This window comes from Canis lupus, chromosome 29, assembly GCF_003254725.2.
Source record: "Canis lupus dingo isolate Sandy chromosome 29, ASM325472v2, whole genome shotgun sequence".
Classification (NCBI taxonomy): Eukaryota; Metazoa; Chordata; class Mammalia; order Carnivora; family Canidae; genus Canis; species Canis lupus.
In genome coordinates, this window is record NC_064271.1 from 16,037,864 (window position 1) to 16,063,030 (window position 25,167).

The following is a 25,167-nucleotide window of genomic DNA, read 5'->3' on the forward strand; positions in this document are numbered from 1 at the left end:
TCTTATTTCTCTAAAGCATCCCCAAGGTTCCCAGGGATGGCCCCTCTAATTGTACCTGCTATACTGGTCATAGAGAGGGCAGTAATTTGGAGGTGTTGGCTCATTTAACTATGCAGGGATCTGCCATGTGTGGTACAGTATTACCTGTGACTTGTTTTACCTCTACCATTGTTAGCTATTAACCCTGCCCAGCAAATCTCAGCAGTGAGTTTATCTGAGTGCAGAAGAGAGTAGAATCTTCTCTTGGACTTGCTATGGATATATTCCAAAGATAAACAATACCACAGGAAAGACAATTTATCTAGGTAAACACCACCATCTTCTTTTTTTTTTAATAAAATAATTTTTATTGGTGTTCAATTTACCAACATACAGAATAACACCCAGTGCTCATCCCGTCAAGTATCCCCCTCAGTGCCCGTCACCCACTCACCCCCACCCCTCGCCCTCCTCCCCTTCCACCACCCCTAGTTCGTTTCCCAGAGTTAGGAGTCTTTATGTTCTGTCTCCCTTTCTGATATTTCCCACACATTTCTTCTCCCTTCCCTTATATTCCCTTTCACTATTATTTATATTCCCCAAATGAATGAGAACATACACTGTTTGTCCTTCTCCGACTGACTTATTTCACTCAGCATAATACCCTCCAGTTCCATCCATGTTGAAGCAAATGGTGGGTATTTGTCGTTTCTAATGGCTGAGTAATATTCCATTGTATACATAGACCACATCTTCTTTATCCATTCATCTTTCGATGGACACCGAGGCTCCTTCCACAGTTTGGCTATTGTGGCCACTGCTGCTAGAAACATCGGGGTGCAGGTGTCCCGGCGTTTCATTGCATCTGAATCATTGGGGTAAATCCCCAACAGTGCAATTGCTGGGTCGTAGGGCAGGTCTATTTTTAACTGTTTGAGGAACCTCCACACAGTTTTCCAGAGTGGCTGCACCAGTTCACATTCCCACCAACAGTGTAAGAGGGTTCCCTTTTCTCTGCAAACTCTCCAACATTTGTGGTTTCCTGCCTTGTTAATTTTCCCCATTCTCACTGGTGTGAGGTGGTATCTCATTGTGGTTTTGATTTGTATTTCCCTGATGGCAAGTGATGCGGAGCATTTTCTCATGTGCATGTTGGCCATGTCTATGTCTTCCTCTGTGAGATTTCTCTTCATGTCTTTTGCCCATTTCATGATTGGATTGTTTGTTTTTTTGGTGTTGAGTTTAAGAAGTTCTTTATAGATCTTGGAAACTAGCCCTTTATCTGATACGTCATTTGCAAATATCTTCTCCCATTCTGTAGGTTGTCTTTTAGTTTTGTTGACTGTATCCTTTGCTGTGCAAAAGCTTCTTATCTTGATGAAGTCCCAATAGTTCATTTTTGCTTTTGTTTCTTTTGCCCTCGTGGATGTATCTTGCAAGAAGTTACTGTGGCCAAGTTCAAAAAGGGAAACACCACCATCTTCTAATGTCCAAAGTCTGCTAGACATAAATTTAAACCCCTTTGAAAAGTCTTTGAAAGATTTGCTTCTGTCCTAGGTCTTCCAACAGCAGAAAGACTTCAGAGAGAAAAGGGGATATTTTTACTGTCTTGGGGTGCTTAAGAATCATGGCTCAGACTGGAGGTGACACTGAGAACCCCACAAAGAACTGAGCACTCAGGCTTAAATCAGAGCAGCCACTATGTGCAGATGTTTCTACACAATGTCCAGTAGGGCCCTATATATCAGGAGTATATAAAGGGCACAGCCAACTCCTGTGGAGTTATTTCAGACTGCATCCAGGCTCCTTAGAAATCTTTGTGTTCAGTCCCAGCACCACAATGGATGCTGAAAATGGCTTGATGTTCTGGATTCATGGAGAAAGGAGGACATGGGACAAAAGATATTTGTCTCATATATTTCCTGATTATCCCTCAAACGGTCCTATCCTAGAGATATGTACCTCTCAAGCAAGAAATCATTCTAACTCTCCAAGATGTCTATAAAAAGCGAACAGGTCCTTAGTGGGCCAGGAACTACAAGACTGAACTCCAGTCCCAGCTCTGTCACTGACAGAACTTTTCAAGTTATTTAATCTCTCTGAATCTAGGTTTGTTGTTTGTTAATTAAAAACAAATTTTAATGAGAACATGGGACTAGATTATCTCTCTGGCTCCTTCTAATTCTGAATATCTCTGATATATCTATTAATCTGACAGGAATGAGCTGAGCTAATAAAAATCATATGACTAGCAGGGAACATTCCATAGCTAACACTATAGTCAAATATTTCTTGTTTCCTCTGTTGAGTGTCTGATGGAGCTGAGTTACAGGGTGGGGCTTCTGGATCCTTGTCAAAGCTACCCATACCAGAATAAAAGATGAGCTATGGCCTATAAGCTGCTTAAAAGTCATATTTCTCATAATCTAAGTAACTCTGAAACTATGCACCATAGTCTGACCATTAAATTTCTCTCTAAATTTTAACTAGTGGATATGCTACATTGAGAGTTAAACCATTCTGATGTAAAGACATCTCTTTTCTCTCATCAGAGCCTAAAAAGCTGTCAGTGCATTTCCTTATTAGTAACCAATCTGCTTGCTCAGCCAGTGCCTCACAGTTTATACCAAGTGAAAATGCTGTTCTCCAAGAACAGAGGAGCAAACACAGCTGAGGAGTTGAGTAGAGCTGGGGTAGTTTACAGAAGGCCGCAGGAGCTGAAATTAAATGTGCTGCTCACCTATCGAGACAGGAAAGCAGAGTGCAGCTCCAGCTAGTGATGTGTACGTGGTGCCTAGGAAAACATTCTCTATGGCTGCATTCAAGGAAGTGCTCAGCTCATGCCTTGGCCCATGATTGCTTTTTCCCTTCATCAGGCATTCTTTTGAATCAGCACAAGTGACATAGACTTCTCCAGGGGAGCTGCTTCCAGCTTGACAAAATAACCACTGAACCCCATTCCTTTCCTGCCAATGCACGGGAAACATGCCGTGTACCATCTGTGACCTAACCTGTAACTAGTTTATTGCACAGCGAGGTAGTCTAGAAGCTTGGTCTGCACCCCCAAAAGACTCTAAGGCCCTTGAGCAAATGGGTTTCAAGGAAAACTGCTGAGGGTGGTTTGTCACAAAACAGTAAGACCCCAAAGACAGGTGGCCATTAATCCCAGTGGAGGAAAATAAAACAAAGAGGACATTCAAGGGAGAAAGAGTTTTCCTGGGTTCCATGTAAATATCACAGGAAGTAGGACATGGGTAATGGAAGTGAGGGAGGCAAGGTGGAATGAAAACTGGCATCCTGGAAGATCTCAGTTAACAGAGAGGCCTGGATCTGAAGGAAGTGGAAGTAAATTCAGAATCCAGCAAAGCCCATATCTTCTGTGGGCATTTATTCATCTTCCTTAGTCTCGCTCCTCCCCAGAGCTGATGGAGTCAATGGTTCTATTCTTCAGTCTTAGGTACTTTCAAAGGGACAAATGAGCAATTTTCTGCCTCAAAAGGCCCCTATATTCCTTGATTCTCTGACCAGAAATCTCTTTGGAGATTTAAGTGACAATACCCATTTTACCATAATTAAAATGAAAATATCTTGCTGAATTAAAACACATAAGCAAAAAAGCCAAGAAAGTCAGTCAATCAAATGGATATGAGCACTGAAAGTCTCCACATGAGTTCTTCTGTTTTCTTCAGGAATACTTACTCTTCTGTCAAAGCTTGGTAGTTATCTGAGTGTAAGTACTCTATTTTTTCTTTTTTTACTGTGGCAAAATATACATCCAGAAAGTGTACATATTAGAAGTGCATAGCTTTACAAACTGAACACAACCATGCAACCAGCACTCAGATCAAGAAACCAAAAATCACCAGAAACTCTCTCTTTCACTCCTTTCAGCCACTCTTCCCTTTAAGAGCAACTATCATCTGGGCTTACATCAGGATAAATTAGTTCTGCTGGGTTTGTACTTTATAAAACTGAAACCATATGTCATGTTCTTTTTTGTACCTGTTTTATTGCCCTCACTGCTGTTGGTAGGAGTCACCTATATGGTTGGGTGTAGCTATAGATTATTCGCAGTATAGTATCCTGCCATAAACACACCACACTGTGCCATTCTGTTGTGATGGACACTATGGTAGCTTCCAATTGGGGCATATTTCAAATAGTGCTATGAACATCTTGATACCTGTTTTTGGTAAACATAAACATAATATCTAGCTAGCCTTACAGTAGATGGTCACATATTTACCTGCTTTTCCAGACCCCATTTTAAAAAGTCCAGTAAGAAAGTATGTGCTTGGTGTATTTAGAAATCTATTAGGAAAAAAAAAAAAAAACAGAGTGATCTGACATTCACATCATCTCTCCACAATATTTTGGCAGTTTATTCTCTAAAATCAAGCAGCGACAACTAAGCTGAAACTGCATCCTTAATTCTTATTACTGTGGGATCACAGCATTCTCACTTGACAGACTCTTCCCGCCTCCTGGCAACGGCTCATAATCACCCCAGTTATGTCGTCTATTTTCAGCTCATATAAAATTCTTTTTTTAAAAAAATACTTTTTCCCAGTCTAATTTTTCTTCTTTAAAATTCCTTGATTTTTAAATTAAAATATAAAGATAGACCAGTTCAGCCTAGTATCCTATCTTCAAAATGACACTGAAAAATGTTTTGTGGGAATGTGGGAGAGAATAACCTTTCTATTTCCTCAGAGGGGATCCTGTATTCTGTATTTTAATATGGAAACGTAATGAGCAAATTCAGAAAAACTATTCCCAGGCTGTGGGTGTGGTGGGGGCAGAAGGTAAGTGATTAAAACGCGGTCTCCAAATTCTCTGACATCCCTCCACTCAAAAGGAAGAATCTGGGGAGACTGTGACTGGTTTTGACCAGTTGAGTAAAGCAAAAGTGATGCTGTATGATTTCATGGCTGGGGCATAAGTGGTCATGCAGCTCCTACCTGGTTCTCTTGGAATGTTCATTTTCAGGGTGTTCCCTCTCAGAATCTAGCCACCATTCTGTAAGGTACCCACGCCACCTGGAGTGGCCATATAGGTAGGTACTTTGATCGATAATGACAGTTCAGCCCAGCCTTTGAGTTCATCCCAGCTGTTATGGGGTTGAATTGTGTTCCCCCCAAAAGATATACTAAAGTCTAACCTTCAGCACCTCAGCATGTGACCTTATTTGGAAACAGAGTCGTTACAAATGTAATTAGTTAAGATTAGGCCATTTGGAGTAGTGTGGGCCCTTACACGTCCTTATCAGAGAGAGGAGAGCACCATGTGAAGACACAGACACACAGGAAAGCTGGCCATGTGCAGATGGAGGTGGAGAGTGAAATCATGCTGTCACAAGCCAAAGAATACCTGGGGCTACCAGGAGCTGGAAGATACAAGGAAGGATCCACTCTCAGAGCTTTTGGAGAGAACATGGCCCTGCCAACACCTTGACTTAGACTGCTAACCTCCAGAACTGTCAGAAAATACATTTTTGTTGTTTTAAGCAACACAATTTGTAGTATTTTCTTGCAGCAGCCCTAGGAAATTAACACACCAGTCCAGGTGCCAAAACATGCAAGTGACAAAGCCCTCAGTGAAGCCAGCCCTTAGCCAATCAAGTCTTCTCAGCTGAGGGCCTAGGCACTGTAGAAAAAACAAGCCATCCCCACTGCACCATTTCTGAATTCCTGTCCCACAAAATGCGTTAAAGTGGGGTTGTCTTTGCTTCTAAGTTTGCAGTATTTTGTCGCATGCTACTAGTAAGTGGGGCAAGAGCCATAAGTTTCAGACATGGCAGCCTGAGGCCAGACACCTCAGTCTACACTACACAAAAGACAGACCAATCATCTCTGCTCTAAAAATGTGCTCAGCATCAGAGTGTCCATCAACAGAAAAAAGAAACTCAATCCTTGGGTATTCTGCAGGAAATACAGTTTGAATCTGGAACAACAGGTACTATAAGCTAGGCCATGCAAAAGGATTTCACGTGGATTATCTCATTTAATCCTTCCAACAGCCCAAGGAAGTAGGTCCTACTTTAGGGCCACATTTATAAATGAGGACACTGAGGCACTACAATGTTAAGAAACCTGCCCTGAGTCACACAGTTCATAATGGTAAAGCATAGGCTTCAAAGTTAAGGTAATGGCATCAAGAACCAAGAAGTTTACTACAGTCACTGAAAAAAATGTGTGTGATGTAGCTGGTTTCTAGAAATGTTTATTTGCTTACTTAATGAACATTTCTTGAGTTCTATTCTGTGTAACTGTCACTTTAGGAAGGCACAATCTTAGCACCTTAAAGATTCAGACATGTAAAACAAACATCTTTTTAGTTTGGTCCAAAGTTGGATTATACCAAAGAAACTGTCTTGATTAGGAAAATGAGAGAAAATAGAAAAAACAAGGAAAAGGAAAACAATGGGGTTTCCTTGCTGGCAGAAGCAGAGAGAAAGGTGAGGTCAATGATAGCTAAAGTTCCAAACTAGAAAGCAAGTTTGGGGTAAATCAAGCAATGGAATGTGAAATTCAGCTGTGATTGAGTCCTATGAATCCAAGCAAAGCCCCACATTCTCTCATTGGCCCAAGGCATCCAATGAGATCAGATCTAGCATGGCTGGGACAAAAATACTCATGACTACATCTAGATGGGTTCACTTTTACACATTTCCCTTCAATCAAAATATACCCTCTTTCAGGTCCCAAAGGAAAGGGAAAAGGAGGAAAAGGCAGGGAGAATAGTTTGGCGAAAGAAGGCATTTTCCTGATCTCCCAATGCTCAGGGCAGCTGGCCACAGTGGTCCCTTAGAGTGGTCACCTGGGCAGAAGGGCAGAGGAACATTTCCAGACCCAAGGAGTCTGCCTGTGATGGATGGCCCAACTGCCGTTCAACCACCTGAAGGGTGACAGTGTTGTACTGTTTTTGCAAAACTGGCAGAAATAGGTCAGTGAAGCTCCTGGAACCTTAGCTCACTCTCCTGGCTTTTTGTCCCCTCAGCCCAGTCACGACTGCTTTAACCTTTACTTCAAGTGGGATGTTCCCTCAACAACTTAAAACAGTTTCCAAAAATGTCTCACAGGAAAGAGAAAAAGCGAAGGTTACATGGAGCTGGCTCACCCATTTTGTGAGCTAAGAGGAGTACTTTGATTTTTATTTCTGATATATTTTATTACTGCTTTAAAGGAGAGAGTGACAGGCATCTGGGAATGTTCAGTCAGGGAAAGAATTCAGTCCAGGACTTCCGCAGCCCCACTAGCCTATCTGGCACCCATTAGGCATCTTTGAGGAATGGGAAAGACTGAAACCCCTAAAAAGCCAAACAGTATTCTTTGTTTCTGCTCACCAGACAGCAACTCATTACCTGCCAGTTGTAGAACAAGGGAGACATATTTGTAATAGAACATAGTGTCTGCTATCAAGAACCTTTTATTAACTCAATATCTTTATTATCTTTATTAGGTCCAAAGGCCATGAAGCCAGGATCACAACTGGAGCATAGTTGGAAATAGTTTCAAAATTCTCCAATTGAGATATGCTTTAAAGCTCTTAATATTTGCCCTTTCTCCATAGGAGTTAATCAAATGAGATGTGGATGAACAGTCAAGAGAAGATCCACTGGGAAGACCTCTTGGAGTCTCTTGTAACATGCAATAGTGACTGAAGATATGATGAATGAGGGACATTTCTGCCATCAGGTTAACTTTAGTATGAGAGGCAGTATACTTACTTAAGAGTCTTCTGGGCCGAACCTTATGAGTTTGAATCAAAGCTCTATAGTTTACTCATTGTGCAATTTCAAACAATCTCTCTGGGCCCCTTTCCCTCATCTGTAAAATGGAGACAATAACAGCATCTACCTTTTAGGATAGTTGTAACCAACAAATGAGTTGATATTAAAAAGGCCCTAGTTAGTTGGGAGGTTAATATAAACTAGTTATATTAATAACTATGCCATGATGTGTTTTCTATTATTTGTTATTAGTGTAGTAAAAGGGAGCAAAAGAGTGGACTAAAATGAGATGATTGAGACCCTGAAAGATAGAAAGCCAGTCCCAGATTCTGTGTCCTCTTTCTGAAACCACTTTAGCCATCAACATCCACGATGGTTCTCCCCATCGATGTGGAAAGCACATTCAGCAAGAAGAAAAAAAAGTCCTTAATTATTTTCAAGTTACCAGAAACCCATAGGAAGTCACGTATAACCAGAGTGAGATCTCCTGCTTTTATTACTGTATAAGTTCTATTATATCTTGCTGACAAGCTTCCCTGTGATATATAATTTGTAGGGACAAATAAGGATTATTTGAAAAACATTCAGGAAAAAAATCAAGAGTGGTTAAGGCTGAGTGGATTTGCCTAATGCACACAAGTAGAGTGTCAAATTGCTTAATGCCCACAAGTAGAGTGAGTAGACAATGGATAATAAGAGGTAAACCATAAGGATTACCTTCTTTCCAGTCCTATACCTAGATTGGTCCTTGTTCCGTAAGTGGTCTTCTCTGACAATATGACTTAGGACTTCTCCTTTAGGAGTCACTGTGCCTTAAGCTCAGTATCCCTCATCCTAGTGCAATGCCTCGTACACAGCATTCTTGGATTTTCAAAACAGAATGACTGGATGGATGGATGGATGGATGGATGGATGGATGGATGGATGTAAATTTCTTCAGATACCTAATCCATTTGAAAGACAAGTATCTAGCTTTTTCACAAATCCCCAAGATCTTAATTATGGAAATTTCTGGATTTCACCCAAATCAGTTTTCTGTACAGACATAGGCTTTCTGTGCATATCATTATACCACAAATTGTCTTTTCAATCTCCACTAAAATTTTATCTCTCACTTGATGAGCAATTTTTGTACTAGCTGAGACACCAGCTGAAATAGTTTCACAAAGTACTTTTTTCTTCTTTCTGTGGAGAATATATAGTGAATTGTTTATATTCATAGAACAGGGTCACTGTTGAATTTCACATTCCACTGCTTGATTTACCCAAAACTTCAGTTTTCTAAAACTATAACTGTTTTCGACCTCAACTTTCTCTTTACTTCCATCAGCAACACTGGCTTCTCTTTCTTTCAAACTTTTTTCTAAAAAAACACAGAGAATCCTAATTCTTTTATTTTATGACCACCACAAAAGATGCAGAGGTCTGGATGGTCAGCTAGGTGAACTCACTACCTATGGGTATTGATCTCATATACTAGTCTAAAAATATGACACACAGAATTTGCTCCCAACTTAAATTCCTATGATGTAATATCTCAGCTTTCAGGCCACCTCCACTCACACTATATGATTTCCCTCATTAAAAAAAAAAAAGCCCCATCAGTAACAACCAAATCTATGTACAAACCAGCTGAAAAATGTGACATCAGTATCACCAATATTTCAAAATACTTTCTATAAAATAAGACAGTGAGCAAATTTGGGGGGTTTTGCTCTTTAGCATTTGTTCAATGAGTTGGAGGAGCCCTTCATATTTTTCCATTAATATAGTTCCTATTGGAGATAACACCATTCATCTAAGACTTAGAAATGAAGAAATATGTTGGTAAGAGGGATGCCAAGTAGTGTATGCTATGAGTAGTACTTCCTTGCTTTGTGGGCTGGTCTTTCAGTTTCTAGTCCAAGAATTCAAGCGCTTTGAGGCTCGAGCAGATAGAGTACTGCTTACTTGTCTGGAATTATTTTGCTTGGGTTATACCCTATGAAATATTACAGGAGTTGTTGTCTATTCATTTTAAACCTATCTGAATCTTAAGATATGCTGAGTATCTCTAAAGATACTTCTTTTGCTGCTTGGAAATAGAATGAACTTAAATTTCAAGTCGGCTATTTAACCAAAAATGCTTCCACTAGGAAATCTCCTCCAAGACTGTCCTTGCACAAAGGAAGATGCTCCTGGGCTGAATGTTTTTTTTTCTTCTCTGTTGGCTCTTGCTCTACTTTCATCTTGGTTTCAGCCCAGCCTATGTCTCATTAAAAGCATTTCATTGTGGATTGCTGAATGAAAAGGAAACCAATGACATGTAAAAGAACCTCTTTCCTAACAACCCCAGCTTCATAAAGGATAAAATCTCTTTATTGATAACAATATCTATACTGGAATAGTGCTTCACCTTTTCAAAGCCATTGGTTCCATGGGCATTCTCTCCTTAGAGTTCTCGGAGGTTGGCAGTTATCAAGTGAAGTGCTTGTAATTATCTGCTCAAGCCTCTTCACTGTTGGGAGACAACCCCAGGATCTCCATGCAGGGCATTAGTAACCTAGTAACTAGGTTTCTAATCACACATTATGCAGCTTTGAAATGAAATGAATTTTGGATTTCATTCAATTGAGAAAATATATCTAGATCCCACTTGGAGACACAGTACTCACTAAAGCAGCTAATGGCTCTGGCCCAATGGTAGCTAGACAGCAATGCAACTTACCACACATACCCATATCTTCATGGTGGTCACTTTGCCCAAATCAGTTGGGCAGCAATGTGAGTCAATTATTAAGAGTCTGGTATAAGTCCACTCTCTTTATGAAACAGATAATATTACATAATAGTTGAGGATTTGAAGCATGCTTTGAGTTTACAGCAGTTTTCCCAAGTGGTGTGAACATGAGAATGCCGTGAGAAGCAATGTGAAAATACTCTCTTCTAGATCTATCAAATTAGATTTTCCAAGGGATTCATATGCTCAGGGAGGTATGGGAAATACCAGTTTCATAAAAATCTTTATCTAAAAACTGATTCCAAAAACAATTCAATTTTATTTCTAATATTTATAAAGTGAATACTGAGTCCTTCCTGCCAAATTCTCTGGCAGATACAAAGAGAAATAAAATAATAAATAAATAATTAAAAATTTTCCTTTCTCTGTATCATGAGTTTTGCATATTCATCTCTAAATCCTCATGACAAATATAAGTTGTAGATTCCATTTGACAGATAAGGAAGCCAGGACTCAGAAAGGCTGGGTCACTTGCTCACATAGCTAATAAATAATGGGAGTCCCAGTAATTCTAGCCCCTCATCCCATGCTCTAAACACTACCTCCACTGTCTTACTTTTCTCCTCAAGAGAGAGAAGATACATGCCTGGAACATAATTCCAGCAAAATGTCATCTGTGCCCAATGAAGGTAGAGACGGTATTAAGCAAAGAACTTTTTAGTGTGATCTGGACCAAGTCAGGAAGACATCAAGAAAGAAGCAGGAGGACAGGTGAGATTAGGTCAGTGAGAAGAAAAAGGGACTATATTAGAGGAAGAAGGAAGGGTAACATGAAAAAGATGATGGTGCTGTTATTATCAGTAAGTATTTACTGAACCCTTACATGTCAGACACTTTCTTTGTGCTCTCATTGTGTTCTCACATCAGTCTAAGCCTCACATCAGCCCAGGGACAGAAGAGGCTCAAAATGCCACTTTGACTTAACTTTAAAGGCCATAGAGAGTAAGTAAAGTCCTGACATCTCCCAATTTCAATTCCTTCCCTCCCCTCGTTCCCAACCGTACCTCAGAGACAAAATTCAGAGTTCATTGTCTATAGGCAAACCCAGGTAGTGCTCATAATGATGCTCAGCTTAAGTGGGGGCCCAACCACATTACAAATACCACAGAAAACTTTATTTCATGTTCTCAAACAAGTTCTGAGGTATGTGGGCTTGGGGTAGCTTGTTTTAAATAGGCTACAAAGTAGGAAAGAATATCCACTGGAAAAAGGACAGTCTATTCAATAAATGGTGCTGGGAAAATTGGACAGCCACATGCAGAAGAATGAAACTGGACCATTCTTTTACACCATACCCAAGGATAAACTCAAAATGGATGAAAGATCTAAATGTGAGACAAGAATCCATCAAAATCCTAGAGGAGAACACAGGGAACAACCTTTTTGAACTTGGCCACAGTAACTTCTTGCAAGATACACCTATGAAGGCAAAGGAAACAAAAGCAAAAATGAACTATTGGGGTTTCATCAAGATAAGAAGCTTCTGTACAGCAAAGGAAATAGTCAACAAAACTAAAAGACAACCTACAGAATGGGAGAAGATATTTACAGATGACATATCAGATAGAGGGCTAGTATACAAGATCTATAAAGAACTTATCAAACTCAACACCCTAGAAATAAACAATCCAATTATGAAATGGGCAGAAGACATGAACAGAAATTTCTCCAAAGAAGACATACACATGGCCAACAAGCACATGAGAAGATGCTCTGCATCACTTGCCATCAGGGAAATACAAATCAAAACCATAATGGGATACCACCTCACGCCAGTGAGAATGGCGAAAGTTAACAAGACAGGAAACAACAAATGTTGGAGAGGATGTGGAGAAAGGGGAACCCTCTTGAACTGTTGGTGGGAATGCAAACTGGTACAGCCTCTCTGGAAAACTGTGTGGAGGTTCCTCAAGAAGTTAAAAATAGAGCTACCCTACGACCCAGCAATTGCACTACTGGGTGTTTACCCCAAAGATACTGATATAGTGAAACACCGGGACAGGGACACCTGCACTCCAATGTTCATAGCAGCAATGTCCACAATAGCCAAACTGTGGAAGGAGCCGTGATGTCCTTCAACAGATGAATGGATAAAGAAGATGTGGTATATATGTATATACATATATACACAATGGAATATTACTCAGGTATTAGAAAGGACGAATACCCACCATTTGCTTCGACATGGATGGAACTGGAGGGTATTATGCTGAGTGAAATAAGTCAGAGAAGGACAATCATCATATGGTTTCACTGAAATAGTGAAAGGGATTATAAGGGAAAGGAGGGAAAATGAGTGGGAAAAGTTAGAGAGGGAGACAAACCATGAGAGACTCCTAGCTCTGGGAAACGAACAAAGAGTAGTGGAAGGGGAGGCGGGTGGGGACATGGGGTAACTGGGTGATGGGCCCTGAGGAGGGCACTTGATGGGATGAGCACTGGGTGTTATTATACTATACATTGGCAACTTGAATTTAAATTTAAAAATGTTAAATATATAAATAAAAATCTTAAAAACATGAAATGGGCTAAATTGTTGATGATAATTAAATGTTCAGGGCTCTTCAGAAAGGTCCACCGCCCTCAGTTACATGGTTCTGCACCATGAACTTACTCTCATCAGGGCATGGATCCTATGTGAGGCCCATTGTGTGAGGCCCTAGAGGATCCTAAGAGAAAAGTATATGCTCCTCGTGGGGGTCAGGCATAGACAGCACTGTGTAGACAGGCAGAACTGCTTCGTTTTTTCATGGCTGTCTTTAACGTTCTTCTGAAAAACTTTACCCTAGAGTTTACCTAGAATTGAGGATTGGCTTTAAAATAAAATGGTCAACCTTAGGTACCCAGCATCTTCATGCTCTCAAGCACTTAAAGCTTTCTATGGAGGCTGGATTAGGCTCATTGCATGGAACTGCTGGAACTTCTTCCTCTCTCATTTCTTTGCAATCTCTTATCAAAACTTAACAGGGTAGTACTCCATTCTCTCATTGCCCTGAGAATCACAATGTGAGAAAGGAACCAATTATGTACTAGACATAGAAGGCACATGGTAGGTACTCCTCAAATGTTAACTCACTTAATCCTCACTACAGCTTTAGTTATAAAATAAGAAGTATTTTTATTGATGAGGAAAGTAAGAAAAGGTTGAATGACAGTCAGATTGTTAATAGGGCGCAGAATAAGATTCTAATCCAGATCTGTGTCAAAATCCACCCATTTTTCAATGTATATATGCTAGTTTGGGTCCTCTGAGAAGCAGACATGGTGACAAGATTAAACATGTAAGAGTTTATAGAGAGAGTCCTTTTTTATTTCTTCTTAAGATTTTATTTATCTGAGAGGAGACAGAGAGAGAGAGAGTATGAGTTGGGGGAGAGTGAGATGGACAAACTAACTTCCCACTGAGTGGGGAGCCCAACTTGGGGCTTGATCCCAGGACCCCTAGATCATGAGCAAGGGAGACACTTGCCAGACTGAGCCACCCAGGTGCCCTGGGGGAATCCTTCTTAAGGAGAGAGGAGGCAGCAGGAGCAGGCTGGAAGGACCTCCAGATGGAGAGGCAGATCTGACTCCTGGGATGGAGAGGGGGAAAGAAGGGAATTGGGTAGGAAGAGCCCTGGACTGCAACTCCAGTGGGGAGGCCTACATCTCTCAGGAAATGACCTGTGCTAGTGCTGCATCATGCTCAGCCATTGGCTAGGAGCAGCATGGGGAAGTTAGCCTCAGTGTGAACGTGAGGGGGAATCTGGAGAGGAAGCAGCTGGTGCTGTCAGATCATTATGTATTTTCATGACTACCATAGTCACCCCACAGCATGGCCTGATCTACTTTTCTACACAGGAAGTAGAAGCAGCTTCTCCATGCATCCCAGAGGCCTCTCTCTTCCTTAGGAGAAATTAGGACAAAAGAAGTTAGGTACATGAACAACAGTACCATTGCTACAGTTGGTCTTGGGCTCATGTCTAGGTCTCCTCCACTCCATCCTTCACTACGCATTCAAAGGTCCCCTCATCCTCAGGCATAACCTCAGCAGGGCTTGGTGGCTTACCTGAAACATTCATGCAAACCTTCATTCCAAGGGGTCTGAGGCCTTGGCAACACATTCTTTTTAGGATGGGATGGTGACATGTAATCACTCACAGTCAAAATGGGAGAGAAATGTATCAAGAGATATCCAAGTGGATTGCCTGGGCTCTGCCCATGGTTCCACCTGCCTCTGAGTGTAACAGCAGCCTTACCTCCTCCTGCTGATCAGTGGCAATTACCCCTACCAGAACTGTGACCCCTGATTGCTGGCAGATGAGTCCCAAGGGCTTTGGAGGTAGTCTCAGCTTATACTCAATGTGACCCTTGTGCCCTCTGGCAACAGTATATACCCACTGGAGACCAACATGTTCAATCTCAAGAACAGGAAGCACACATCCCCTAGTGGATCATTGGGAGTGATGGAAAGTGGGACCATTCCTGCTTCCACCTCTTGGTTTCTACCCACATATGAGGGCTCAGTGCTGATCTCTATTGCTGAGAGGCAGCAATAACTCCCTTAGTAAATGGGAATACATGCTATTGGGCCCAGACTAAGTTTCTATCTCTGCCACATGGCCCTTCTATTCATATGACCATTGTGCCAATTCTGGTGGCTAAGGATAAAGGCTGCTAATCTTAACTGGCCAAACCATTTTGTCTACTTGGTTATTCAGGGCCTCTGCCATAGTGGATGCTTTCTGGTGGGTGTTAATGGGTGATACAAAACGCTTCTCATTTCAGCATAATCTGTACATCCATTCATAAGCCTCTAGCCCAGATCTCCCTGTCTCTAGTGATCTCATCCTTTTTCTTCAAAGCCCTACCAAATGTCCAGGCCATTGGCCATTACTCAGGAATCCATATATATTCTCAACTTGAGCCATTTCTTCCTCACAAAATAAATGACCAGAGACACTGCCTGTAACTTCACCACTGGGAAGACTTTTTCTTTTCATATCTTTTAGGGCCATCTCTGAATATTGCTATAATGCAGCCACTGTCAATTTCAGCTATACCGACACACCAAGTTGACCCATTCCTAAACCAAGATGGGGCCTCTTCTTCCTCCTTCAGCTGATAATACAGGACACCCTACAGGGTCACTGATTCAGGTAGGGAAAAGGTGTGCCAGAGCAATCATGCTGGGTTATACAGAAGTCTGGGCTACCTGCTCATGGAGATCACTTGTGCCTCTCAGTGCCATTTGCTTTGATTCTAGATGCACGATTTCCATCTCTCAAAGAAATGCCAGTGGGCCCAATTGACTTTATGATTTGGGAGTGCACAGGCCCCAGGTCCTAACAAGCAGCTCCAGATGCTTGTTCCCAGGCACTTGGTGCCACAGGGTCAAGCACTCCATCTTTACTAGGGCCCAAAAACAAACCAGGAACTGCTTCACAAAAGATATTAAGTTAAAAATACTATATAGCACAAAAAATTAAAAGGGATAGATCTCATGGCAACTGTTCTTACCACCATTAAAAAAAGGGGAGATGAAGCAAGAGGAAACTTTCAGAAGTGACAGATTACACTGTAGTGATAGTTTTATTGGTGTATGCCTATGTCCAAAGTCATCCAACTATATACATTAGAATATTTTTTTAGTATCACTTATGCCTCAATATAGCCTTTCAAAAAAGGTATTTCAATTCTTTACAGCAAAATCCTAGAATCTTAGGAACCTGCACTGTGATTCTTCCACTGGGGCTTGCCATAAGCTCCATACTGGATCTTTTGCCACCACTGACAATTTCAAACTTCAGTCAATAGGCTTCTAGATCTGTAATGAGCTTAGGTCTGAAAACTGAAAACTGATGCTGCCTTCAGCCTCCTGTTCCCCAATTATTGCCTTATCCTGTTTGTAGATTAATTAGCACTCTTGTAGGCTGCCCAGATGCTTCACCCTGAGAATGGCCATTTTCTATTAACCATCACACACTCCCTGGGGGCCACCACCCCTTGCCTGCCCCTCCCTCTGACTTGGGAGTCATTACAGTAAGCACTGCCACCTGTACTCTATTACTCTGGTGTCACATCTTCATGATGTTACCAAAGCTAGTTCAGTGATTATCTCTTGTACCATGAGCTTGCCCTGCAGAGTAGGGTCACCAGTGAACATCTTAGTGATGCTGCTGCCTCTCTCTCTTTCCTGATGCCCTTGATGAATGCTATGTCCTTGGGGCCTACCATGGAATATAATCCTCTGGTTGGTTTTTTGGCCTCACAGAACATATCCACTCCAACATGCCCCACTGCCTATGCTTTTTTATTCCTTCCTCTATTGTCTGCCAAGGAAATGCATGCATTTTCACTTGCCATAGCTTTTTCCACATCTCTATGAGCCATCTTAGCAATGAGTTTGCCTCACTCACCAATGTCTCAGTCAGCCTGGGATGCTATAACAGAATACCATAGACTAAGTGGCTAAAACATAAACATTTGTTTTTCAAAGTTCTGGAGGCTGGAACTCCAAGATCAGGATGCCAGCATGGTTGAGTTCTTGGTGAAGGCCATCCAGGTTATGTCCTCACCAGGCCTTCCAGTGCACAGCATTCCTGAGTATGTGCATGTCTCTTCCTCTTATGAGGGCATTAATTCCATCATAAAGCACACATCTTTGTGACCTCATCTAACCTTAATCATCTCCTAAAACCCTCTTCTCCAAATATCATCACTTTGGGGATTAGAGTTTCAACATATGAATTTGGGGGGACACAAACATTCAGTCTATAGTAACTAGGTCCTTGCCAGGTGTTAAATCCCATGTTCTAAGAAAGTGTCTCCAAGAAAATGAATTCCTGTTAAAATCTAGCCAGACATTCCAGCCCACTTAATCAAATATCCTCAAAATCTAGTTTCAAGGGTACTTCCTTGATGGCAGATACATTCTAGCTAATTCTTGAAACTACTGCCCAATTTCCTTCCTCCTTCATCAGGCTCAGGATGTTCTCAGTCAGGTTATGCTGGGATTTAGCCTGTTATCCACCTGGCAGCCAGGTGAGGAAGTGGAATAGTTCCTACTGTCTTGTAGAGGTGAGTTCTCCACAGCATCTCCCAGGGCAGGGAAAATGCTACCATGTACAAGAGAAACTCTGAGGATTTGGGAAAGGCTACAAAAACAGCCATCCAGATCCCTGCCATGTTGCAGGGTCCCAGGTTTTCTCAACCAGGGCCCTGATGTTGGCATGACAGACCTGCCTCAGCTGAACATCTGACTGCCTCTGAGTTCTGCAATTCTGTCTAGAGACATTGCTCAGCTGGCTCTTTGTGAGCTATCAAAGACAGCCTCTGGCTCTCACAGTTAGCCTTTAACTGCTTGTCAAAGGCCCTCAGTATCTCATAGAGAGGCCCCCATCTCATTCTCTGCAAGGCATCAGTACTAAATAGTAATCAGCTTTTGCAGACCTCTGGCTCTTCACCCATAATTTTCAGATTGCCTTACTAGGGCATTCTCTCAGGTCACCACCGGTTAAAAGTCGAGCATCTAAGCCTTCACTCTGTGCTGGGGATTACCCTGCATTACATATCACTCAGGATGGTAAACTCTTTGCTTTCTGAGGTGTGAGGAAGCCTGTTTCACAAACCCATCTTACCATCTGCTTTCTCAGACCACTTCTGGCACCACTTATGTTAGTTTGAATCCTTCAAGAGTTAGATTTGTTTTTTTTTTTTTAAGATTTTATTCATTTATTCATGAGACAGAGAGAGAGAGAAAGAGGCAGAGACAAAGGCAGAGGGAGAAGCGGGCTCCATACAGGAAGCCCGATGTGGGACTCGATCCCAGGACTCCAGGATCGTGCCTTGGCCCAAAGGCAGGCTCTAAACTGCTGAGCCACTCAGGGATCATAAGAGTTAGATTTGTTGAGGGAAATGCCTATGAAGGGTAAAGGGGAGGAAGCAGGAGAAGGCAGGGAAGGCCTTCAGACCCCAGTGCAGGTCTGACACCCATGAAGGAAAATGAATTGGAGCGGACAGGGTAGGAAGAATCTGGGACTATAGCACAGTTCTTAGAAGGGTTCAGTTGGGCTGACGGAGAGTCCTTGAGTCAAAGTTACCAGAGGCCCACATCTCTCAGGAACAGACCTGCATTACCCCCCTTGCTGTGGTCAGTCATTTGTTGCAAGTGGCTCATAGGAAACATGACCTGGTACAAACATGTAGAGGCTCCAGCAAGCTGGCAGCTAGGGCTGCCAGTTAACAATGCTCCCTACAGCAAGAGATCTGAGCAGTGCATTTTCATGAGCACCAAATAACCACACTAATGACCAAACTAAGTCTGGCCAAGATGTTAATGACTGATATTGGCTTGAGGCATTAGTCACTCTAAATAACGTTCACATTTTGATAGCTCTATACAAAGAAACGACAATAATAGAGTAATTTTAAGATATATAACAGGACCAATAGAAAAAATAATTTGGTGGAGTTGAGTCTTTATTCTCCTCAAATGATACCATATAAGAAGCTATTCTATATGGTACAAATGCTCTTGATAGTCTCATAAAATGGAAATAGTATAACTTTAGAACTCAAGAGATTAAGTTTGGGAGTAGGGAAAGAAATGTTCAAAATAAAGTCCATTTCTGCCTCCCTATCTTAGGCTGAGAGGTGAGTAGCATTACAAATGAATGAAGCAATTTTTCTACCTGCATGTTTAATAGCCAGGGAAAGAGTGGTGATGTCAGTCTATGCAGACTCTTAAAACTGGAAAGGATCCCATAAATTATCTCCATTGTACATCAATCTGCTGCCTGGCAGCAAATCTGTATGCCAGGTTCTCATCCCAAACTCCCACAAGGTTAATCATCGTTGGTCTGCGTACCTCCAGTGACAGGGAATTCTGCTTTCTGAGGTGGTCATTTTGTGGCTAGACTGGTTTAGTTCTACGATGTTTTAAAAAGTGATTGAGTCAGCACTCTTTGCCAAACATGGCCATGTTTTTCACAAATTATCTCACTGACTCCATATGACGAGGAAGGATTATTTTTTCCCCATTTTTTAAAAATTTTTATTTATTTATGATAGAGAGAGAGAGAGGCAGAGACATAGGCAGAGGGAGAAGCAGGCTCCATGCACCGGGAGCCCGACATGGGATTCGATCCCGGGGTCTCCAGGATCGCGCCCTGGGCCAAAGGCAGGCACTAAACCGCTGCGCCACCCAGGGATCCCATTTTTTCCCCATTTTTAACGGGGAGCCTGAGATACAGTGGTCAAGTGATGTACCCAATGTAACACAGCTGGAATTCAACTCTAAACCCAGTTCTATTCCTCTGTCTCCCCACAAAGGCCTTAGATTATGTTGGAATCAGTCTCTAGTTTCCACTTTTACTGATTAGAGTTCACACAGAACAAACTTAATATCATTTAACACACAATGTCCCTTCAGATATTTAGATGAGAGCTTACATTATTCTATGACATTTTAATATCCAGGTTAAACGCCAATTTCTTCAACTATTCTTCAAAGGCATCAGCCTCAGATATCCCTATATATGCTCCCCCAGACACATTTCAGGTCTCTTCTTAATGCGGCACACCCTACACTGAGCACATCTTCCACAATGACTTGTGCAATGTGGAAGAAAACCATCACCTCCCATTCCCCACACACCATACTTCTGTTAATACAACATCATGATACTGACTCAATAACTTATGGACAACTTAAGCTTCTAAGTCTGTTATTAAATTGTATTTCACATATTCTGTATTGGTAAAAGTTTGGGTTTCTTTTTTATCATATTCATTGTGTTTAACTTTAAGCATATTAAAATTTAGTCTATTGCTCCAGTCTGTTAAAATTCTTAACTCTTGTGGTAGCATTTGAAATCCTGTGGCCACCTATGGTGTTTCTGAAAGAGCATCCGAGTATTAATAAATACTGTAGAAACCAGCCTATCCTGTTATCACCTACTATAGAACCTACTAAGCTCATTTCCTCCTTCCAATTCTAGTATCCTCTCTACCTTAAGTGCTCCAGTCTCCCCTCCTATTCACAGCAGAACCCCTTGATAGAAGTGTCAGCTTCACCTGGGAACTTGTTAGAAAATGCAGACTCCCAGGCCTCATCTCTCTTACAGAATAGAATCTTCACTTTAACAAGACTGCAAGTGATTCCATGTGCATGTTGAATTTTAGCTGCTCCAGTCTATGTACCCTGAGCAGGTAATTCAGCCCCTCTGCCTCAGTGTCCTCACCTATCAGAGGGAGAAGGATGAAAAGCGAAAAGCCCTACAGCCCCTAAGTCCTCTAATTCTCTGCTTCTTCTTACTTCTCCAGTTGCCTTGAATTGTCCCAGAATTGTCCTGCACTTCCACCATAAAGGCAGGGGAAAATTGATGACAGATACAAAGATATACCTCATCCCTTTCAATATTAATAGCCATAAATGAGAATCTTTAACTCAGGAGTGGCAAGGCTCTGCATTTGCAGTCTAGAGTCATTTGATCTCTGTCCTAATTGAATACCAGATTCTTAGCTGAGTTCCAGAAATGACACTAGCTCAGAGACCCATGGCATGAAAGGGCTCTGAGATGTGTCCCGTCTACCTGGTGGAAGGGGTTTTAATCAGGCATCTCTCCATATGAGAAAAAAGCACAGGCTCCTTTGGGATCAGTAGATTAGAGTTCAAATTCTAACCAGTGTGCTCATCTGTAAATTACGAGTGGTAAGAACACCCATGCTGTGGGTCACCATGATTCTTACATGAGATTATTTCTGTGGCATGCTGAGCCTGGAAGAGTTCAATAAATACTCAATATTGTTTTTATTGTTATCCTTTCATATCTAGAATAGGGATAGTTTTAATTACCCCACAGCATTGGTATAAGTATTAAATATGTGTATGAACATACTTTGTAAATGGTTACAAATTATCCAACATTTGCTATTTTCTGACTTTTATTTATCATCCGCAACATAGATGCATAAGAACAAATACCGAATAAAGGCATGCCAAAATGAAAAAGAAGAAAAATAAGCCAGAAAATCAGGGCTCCAATCAAATCTGTTGCCCATACACAAACTTGCAGTGTCACCACAAATCAATATTAATCTATATGTGTAAATCAGCACTCTACAGAGAAACAGAACCAATGGGAGGGAGGAAGGGAGAGAGAGAGAGAGAGAGAGAGAGAGAGAGAGAGAGAGAGAGAGAGAGAGATTGAGATTTATTTTAAGGAAACGGCTCATAGGATTGTGGAGGCCGGCAAGTCCAAAATCTGCAGGGAAAACTGGCAGAGAAGAACTGATATTGCAGCCTGAGTCCAAAGACCGTCTGCAGGCAGAAATTCCTCTACTTCTAGGAATAACTCAGGCTTTTTCTCTTAAGGCTTTCAAACTGACTGGATGAGGCCTACCCACTTTATAGAGGTAATCTGCTTTACTCAAAATCTACTAATTTGAATGTTAATCACATCTAAAAAATACTTTCATAGAGATAGCCCAACTGGTATTTGACCAAATATCTGGGTACTATAGCCGATCCAAGTTGATAAATAAAATTAAATATCACACTATGTTACAGGTAAATACCAGCTTAATATAATTTTTATTATATCTTGTCTTCCAGCCCTGTATACCACTTATTCCATCAGAAAAAAACAACGGTTGCTTTGTTCTGCTTGTCCACTGCAACCACAATAAGAAACTGATAGATCTCTGATTCCATACAAATCTTATTTGTTCCAACTCTGTGAAGAAAGTTCATGGTAATTTGATAGGGATTGCACTAAACGTATAAATTGCCCTGGGTAGCACTGACATTTTCACAATATTAAATCTTCCAATCCATGAGCATGGAATATTTTTCCATCTATTTGTGTCCTCCTCAATTTCTTTCAGAAGTGTTCTGTAGTTTTTAGGGTATAGATCCTTTACCTCTTTGGTTAGGTTTATTCCTAGGTACCTTACAGTTTGGGGCACAACTGTAAATGGGACTGATTCCTTAGTTTTCAGTCTTATTGTTAGTATATAGAAATGCCACTGGTTTCTGTGCATTGGTTTTATATCCTGTCACATTGCTGAATTGCTGTATGAGTTCTAGCAATCTTGGGGTGGAGTCTTTTGGGTTTTCTATATACAGTATCATGTCATCTGCAAAGAGGGAGAGAGTTTGACTTCTCTGCCAATTTGCTTTTTATTTCTTTTTGTTGTTTGATTGCTGAGGCTAGGACTTCTAGTACTATGTTGAATAACAGTGGTGAGAGTGGACATCCCTGTTGTGTTCCTGATCTTAGGGGAAAGGCTCTCGGTTTTTCCCCATTGAGAATATTTGCTGTGGGCTTTTCATAGTAGATGGCTTTTAAGATATTGAGGAATGTTCTCTCTATCCCTACACTCTGAAGACTTTTGATCAGGAATGGATGCTGTATTTTGTCAAATGCTTTCTCTGCATCTAATGAGAGGATCATATGGTTCTTGTTTTTTCTCTTGTTGATGTGATCTATCACGTTGATTTTTTTTTTACAAGTGTTGAACCAGCCTTGCATCCCAGGGATAAATCCCACTTGGGTCATGGTGAATAATCTTCTTAATGTACTGTTGGATCCTACTGGCTCTTAACTTGTTGAGAATTTTTGTGTCCATGTCATCAGGGATATTAGTCTATAATTCTCCTTTTTGGTGGGGTCTTTGTCTGGTTTTGGAATCAAGGTGATGCTGGCCTCATAATTATTGGAAGTATTCTGTCCCTTTGTATCCTGCAGAACAGCTTTAGTAGAATAGGTATTATTTCTTCTTTAAACAAAGCCATCTGGCCCTGGACTTTTGTGTTTTGGGAGGATTTTGATGACTGCTTCAATTTCCTTGCTGGTTATTGGCCTGTTCAGGTTTTCTATTTCTTCCTGTTCCAGTTTTGGTAATTTGTGGTTTTCCAGAAATGCATCCATTTCTTCTAGATTGCCTAATTTGTTGGCATATAGCTGCTCATAATATGTTTTTAAAATCGTTTGTATTTCCTTGGTATTAGTTGTGATCTCTCCTCTATCATTCATGTGTAGAATCAGAAAAGACCCTGAATAGCCAAGGGAATACTGAAAAAGAAAACCAAAGCTGGGGGCATTACAATGCCGGATTTCAAGTTGTACTACCAAAGCTGTGATCATTAAGACGCTGTGGTATTGGCACAAAAACAGACACATAAATCAATGGAACAGAATAGAGAATCCAGAAATGGGCTCTCAACTCTATTGTCAACTAATATTTGACAAAGTAGGAAAGAATATCCTCTGGAAAAAGGACAGTCTATTCAATAAATGGTGCTGGGAAAATTGGACAGCCACATGCAGAAGAATGAAACTGGACCATTCTCTTACACCATACACAAAGATAAACTCAAAATGGATGAAAGATCTAAATGTGAGACAAGAATCCATCAAAATCCTAGAGGAGAACACAGGGAACAACCTTTTTGAACTTGGCCACAGTAACTTCTTGCAAGATACACCTATGAAGACAAAGGAAACAAAAGCAAAAATGAACTATTGGGGTTTCATCAAGATAAGAAGCTTCTGTACAGCAAAGGAAACAGTCAACAAAACTAAAAGACAACCTACAGAATGGGAGAAGATATTTACAGATGACATATCAGATAGAGGGCTAGTATACAAGATCTATAAAGAACTTATCAAACTCAACACCCTAGAAATAAACAATCCAATCATGAAATGGGCAGAAGACATGAACAGAAATTTCTCCAAAGAAGACATACACATGGCCAACAAGCACATGAGAAGATGCTCTACATCACTTGTCATCAGGGAAATACAAATCAAAACCATAATGGGATACCACCTCACGCCAGTGAGAATGGTGAAAGTTAACAAGACAGGAAACAACAAATGTTGGAGAGGATATGGAGAAAGGGGAACCCTCTTGCACTGTTGGTGGGAATGCAAACTGGTACAGCCACTCTGGAAAACTGTGTGGAGGTTCCTCAAGAAGTTAAAAATAGAGCTACCCTACGACCCAGCAATTGCACTACTGGGTGTTTACCCCAAAGATACTGATATAGTGAAACACCGGGACAGGGACACCTGCACTCCAATGTTCATAGCAGCAATGTCCACAATAGCCAAACTGTGGAAGGAGCCACGATGTCCTTCAACAGATGAATGGATAAAGAAGATGTGGTATATATGTATATACATATATACACAATGGAATATTACTCAGGTATTAGAAAGGACGAATACCCACCATTTGCTTCGACATGGATGGAACTGGAGGGTATTATGCTGAGTGAAATAAGTCAGAGAAGGACAATCATCATATGGTTTCACTGAAATAGTGAAAGGGATTATAAGGGAAAGGAGGGAAAATGAGTGGGAAAAGTTAGAGAGGGAGACAAACCATGAGAGACTCCTAGCTCTGGGAAACGAACAAAGAGTAGTGGAAGGGGTGGCAGGAGGGGGCATGGGGTAACTGGGTGATAGGCCCTGAGGAGGGCACTTGATGGGATGAGCACTGGGTGCTACACTATATGTTGGCAAATCAAACTTCAATTAAAAAAAACCTGATAGATCTCTTTCATTCATTTACTTTTTAAAAAAAAAAAGGAAAAGCCCTCCAACTTAGTGTTAATAATAACATAGTGAACATAGTGAATATTGTTACATGAGTGCAATATACCAGATAGTATACTAGGCATTTT

General features: G+C 41.1%; 1 protein-coding gene across 11 annotated transcripts in view; it reads right to left on the bottom strand.

Annotated features, from left to right (window-relative positions):
* Positions 1–458: 458 nt before the first annotated feature.
* Positions 459–25,167, bottom strand: part of LOC112678549 (LINE-1 retrotransposable element ORF2 protein) — a 156,662-nt gene continuing 131,953 nt past the window's right edge. For all 11 annotated transcript variants that reach the window (XM_049103845.1, XM_049103840.1, XM_049103838.1 and 8 more), the window contains 2 exons: positions 4,226–4,290; positions 459–1,845 (listed from right to left, as the gene is read on the bottom strand). In XM_049103845.1, coding sequence (XP_048959802.1) covers positions 570–1,487 — 918 coding nt within the window. In that variant the 5' untranslated portion in view covers positions 1,488–1,845; positions 4,226–4,290 and the 3' untranslated portion in view covers positions 459–569. The remainder of the gene's footprint in view (positions 1,846–4,225; positions 4,291–25,167) is intronic.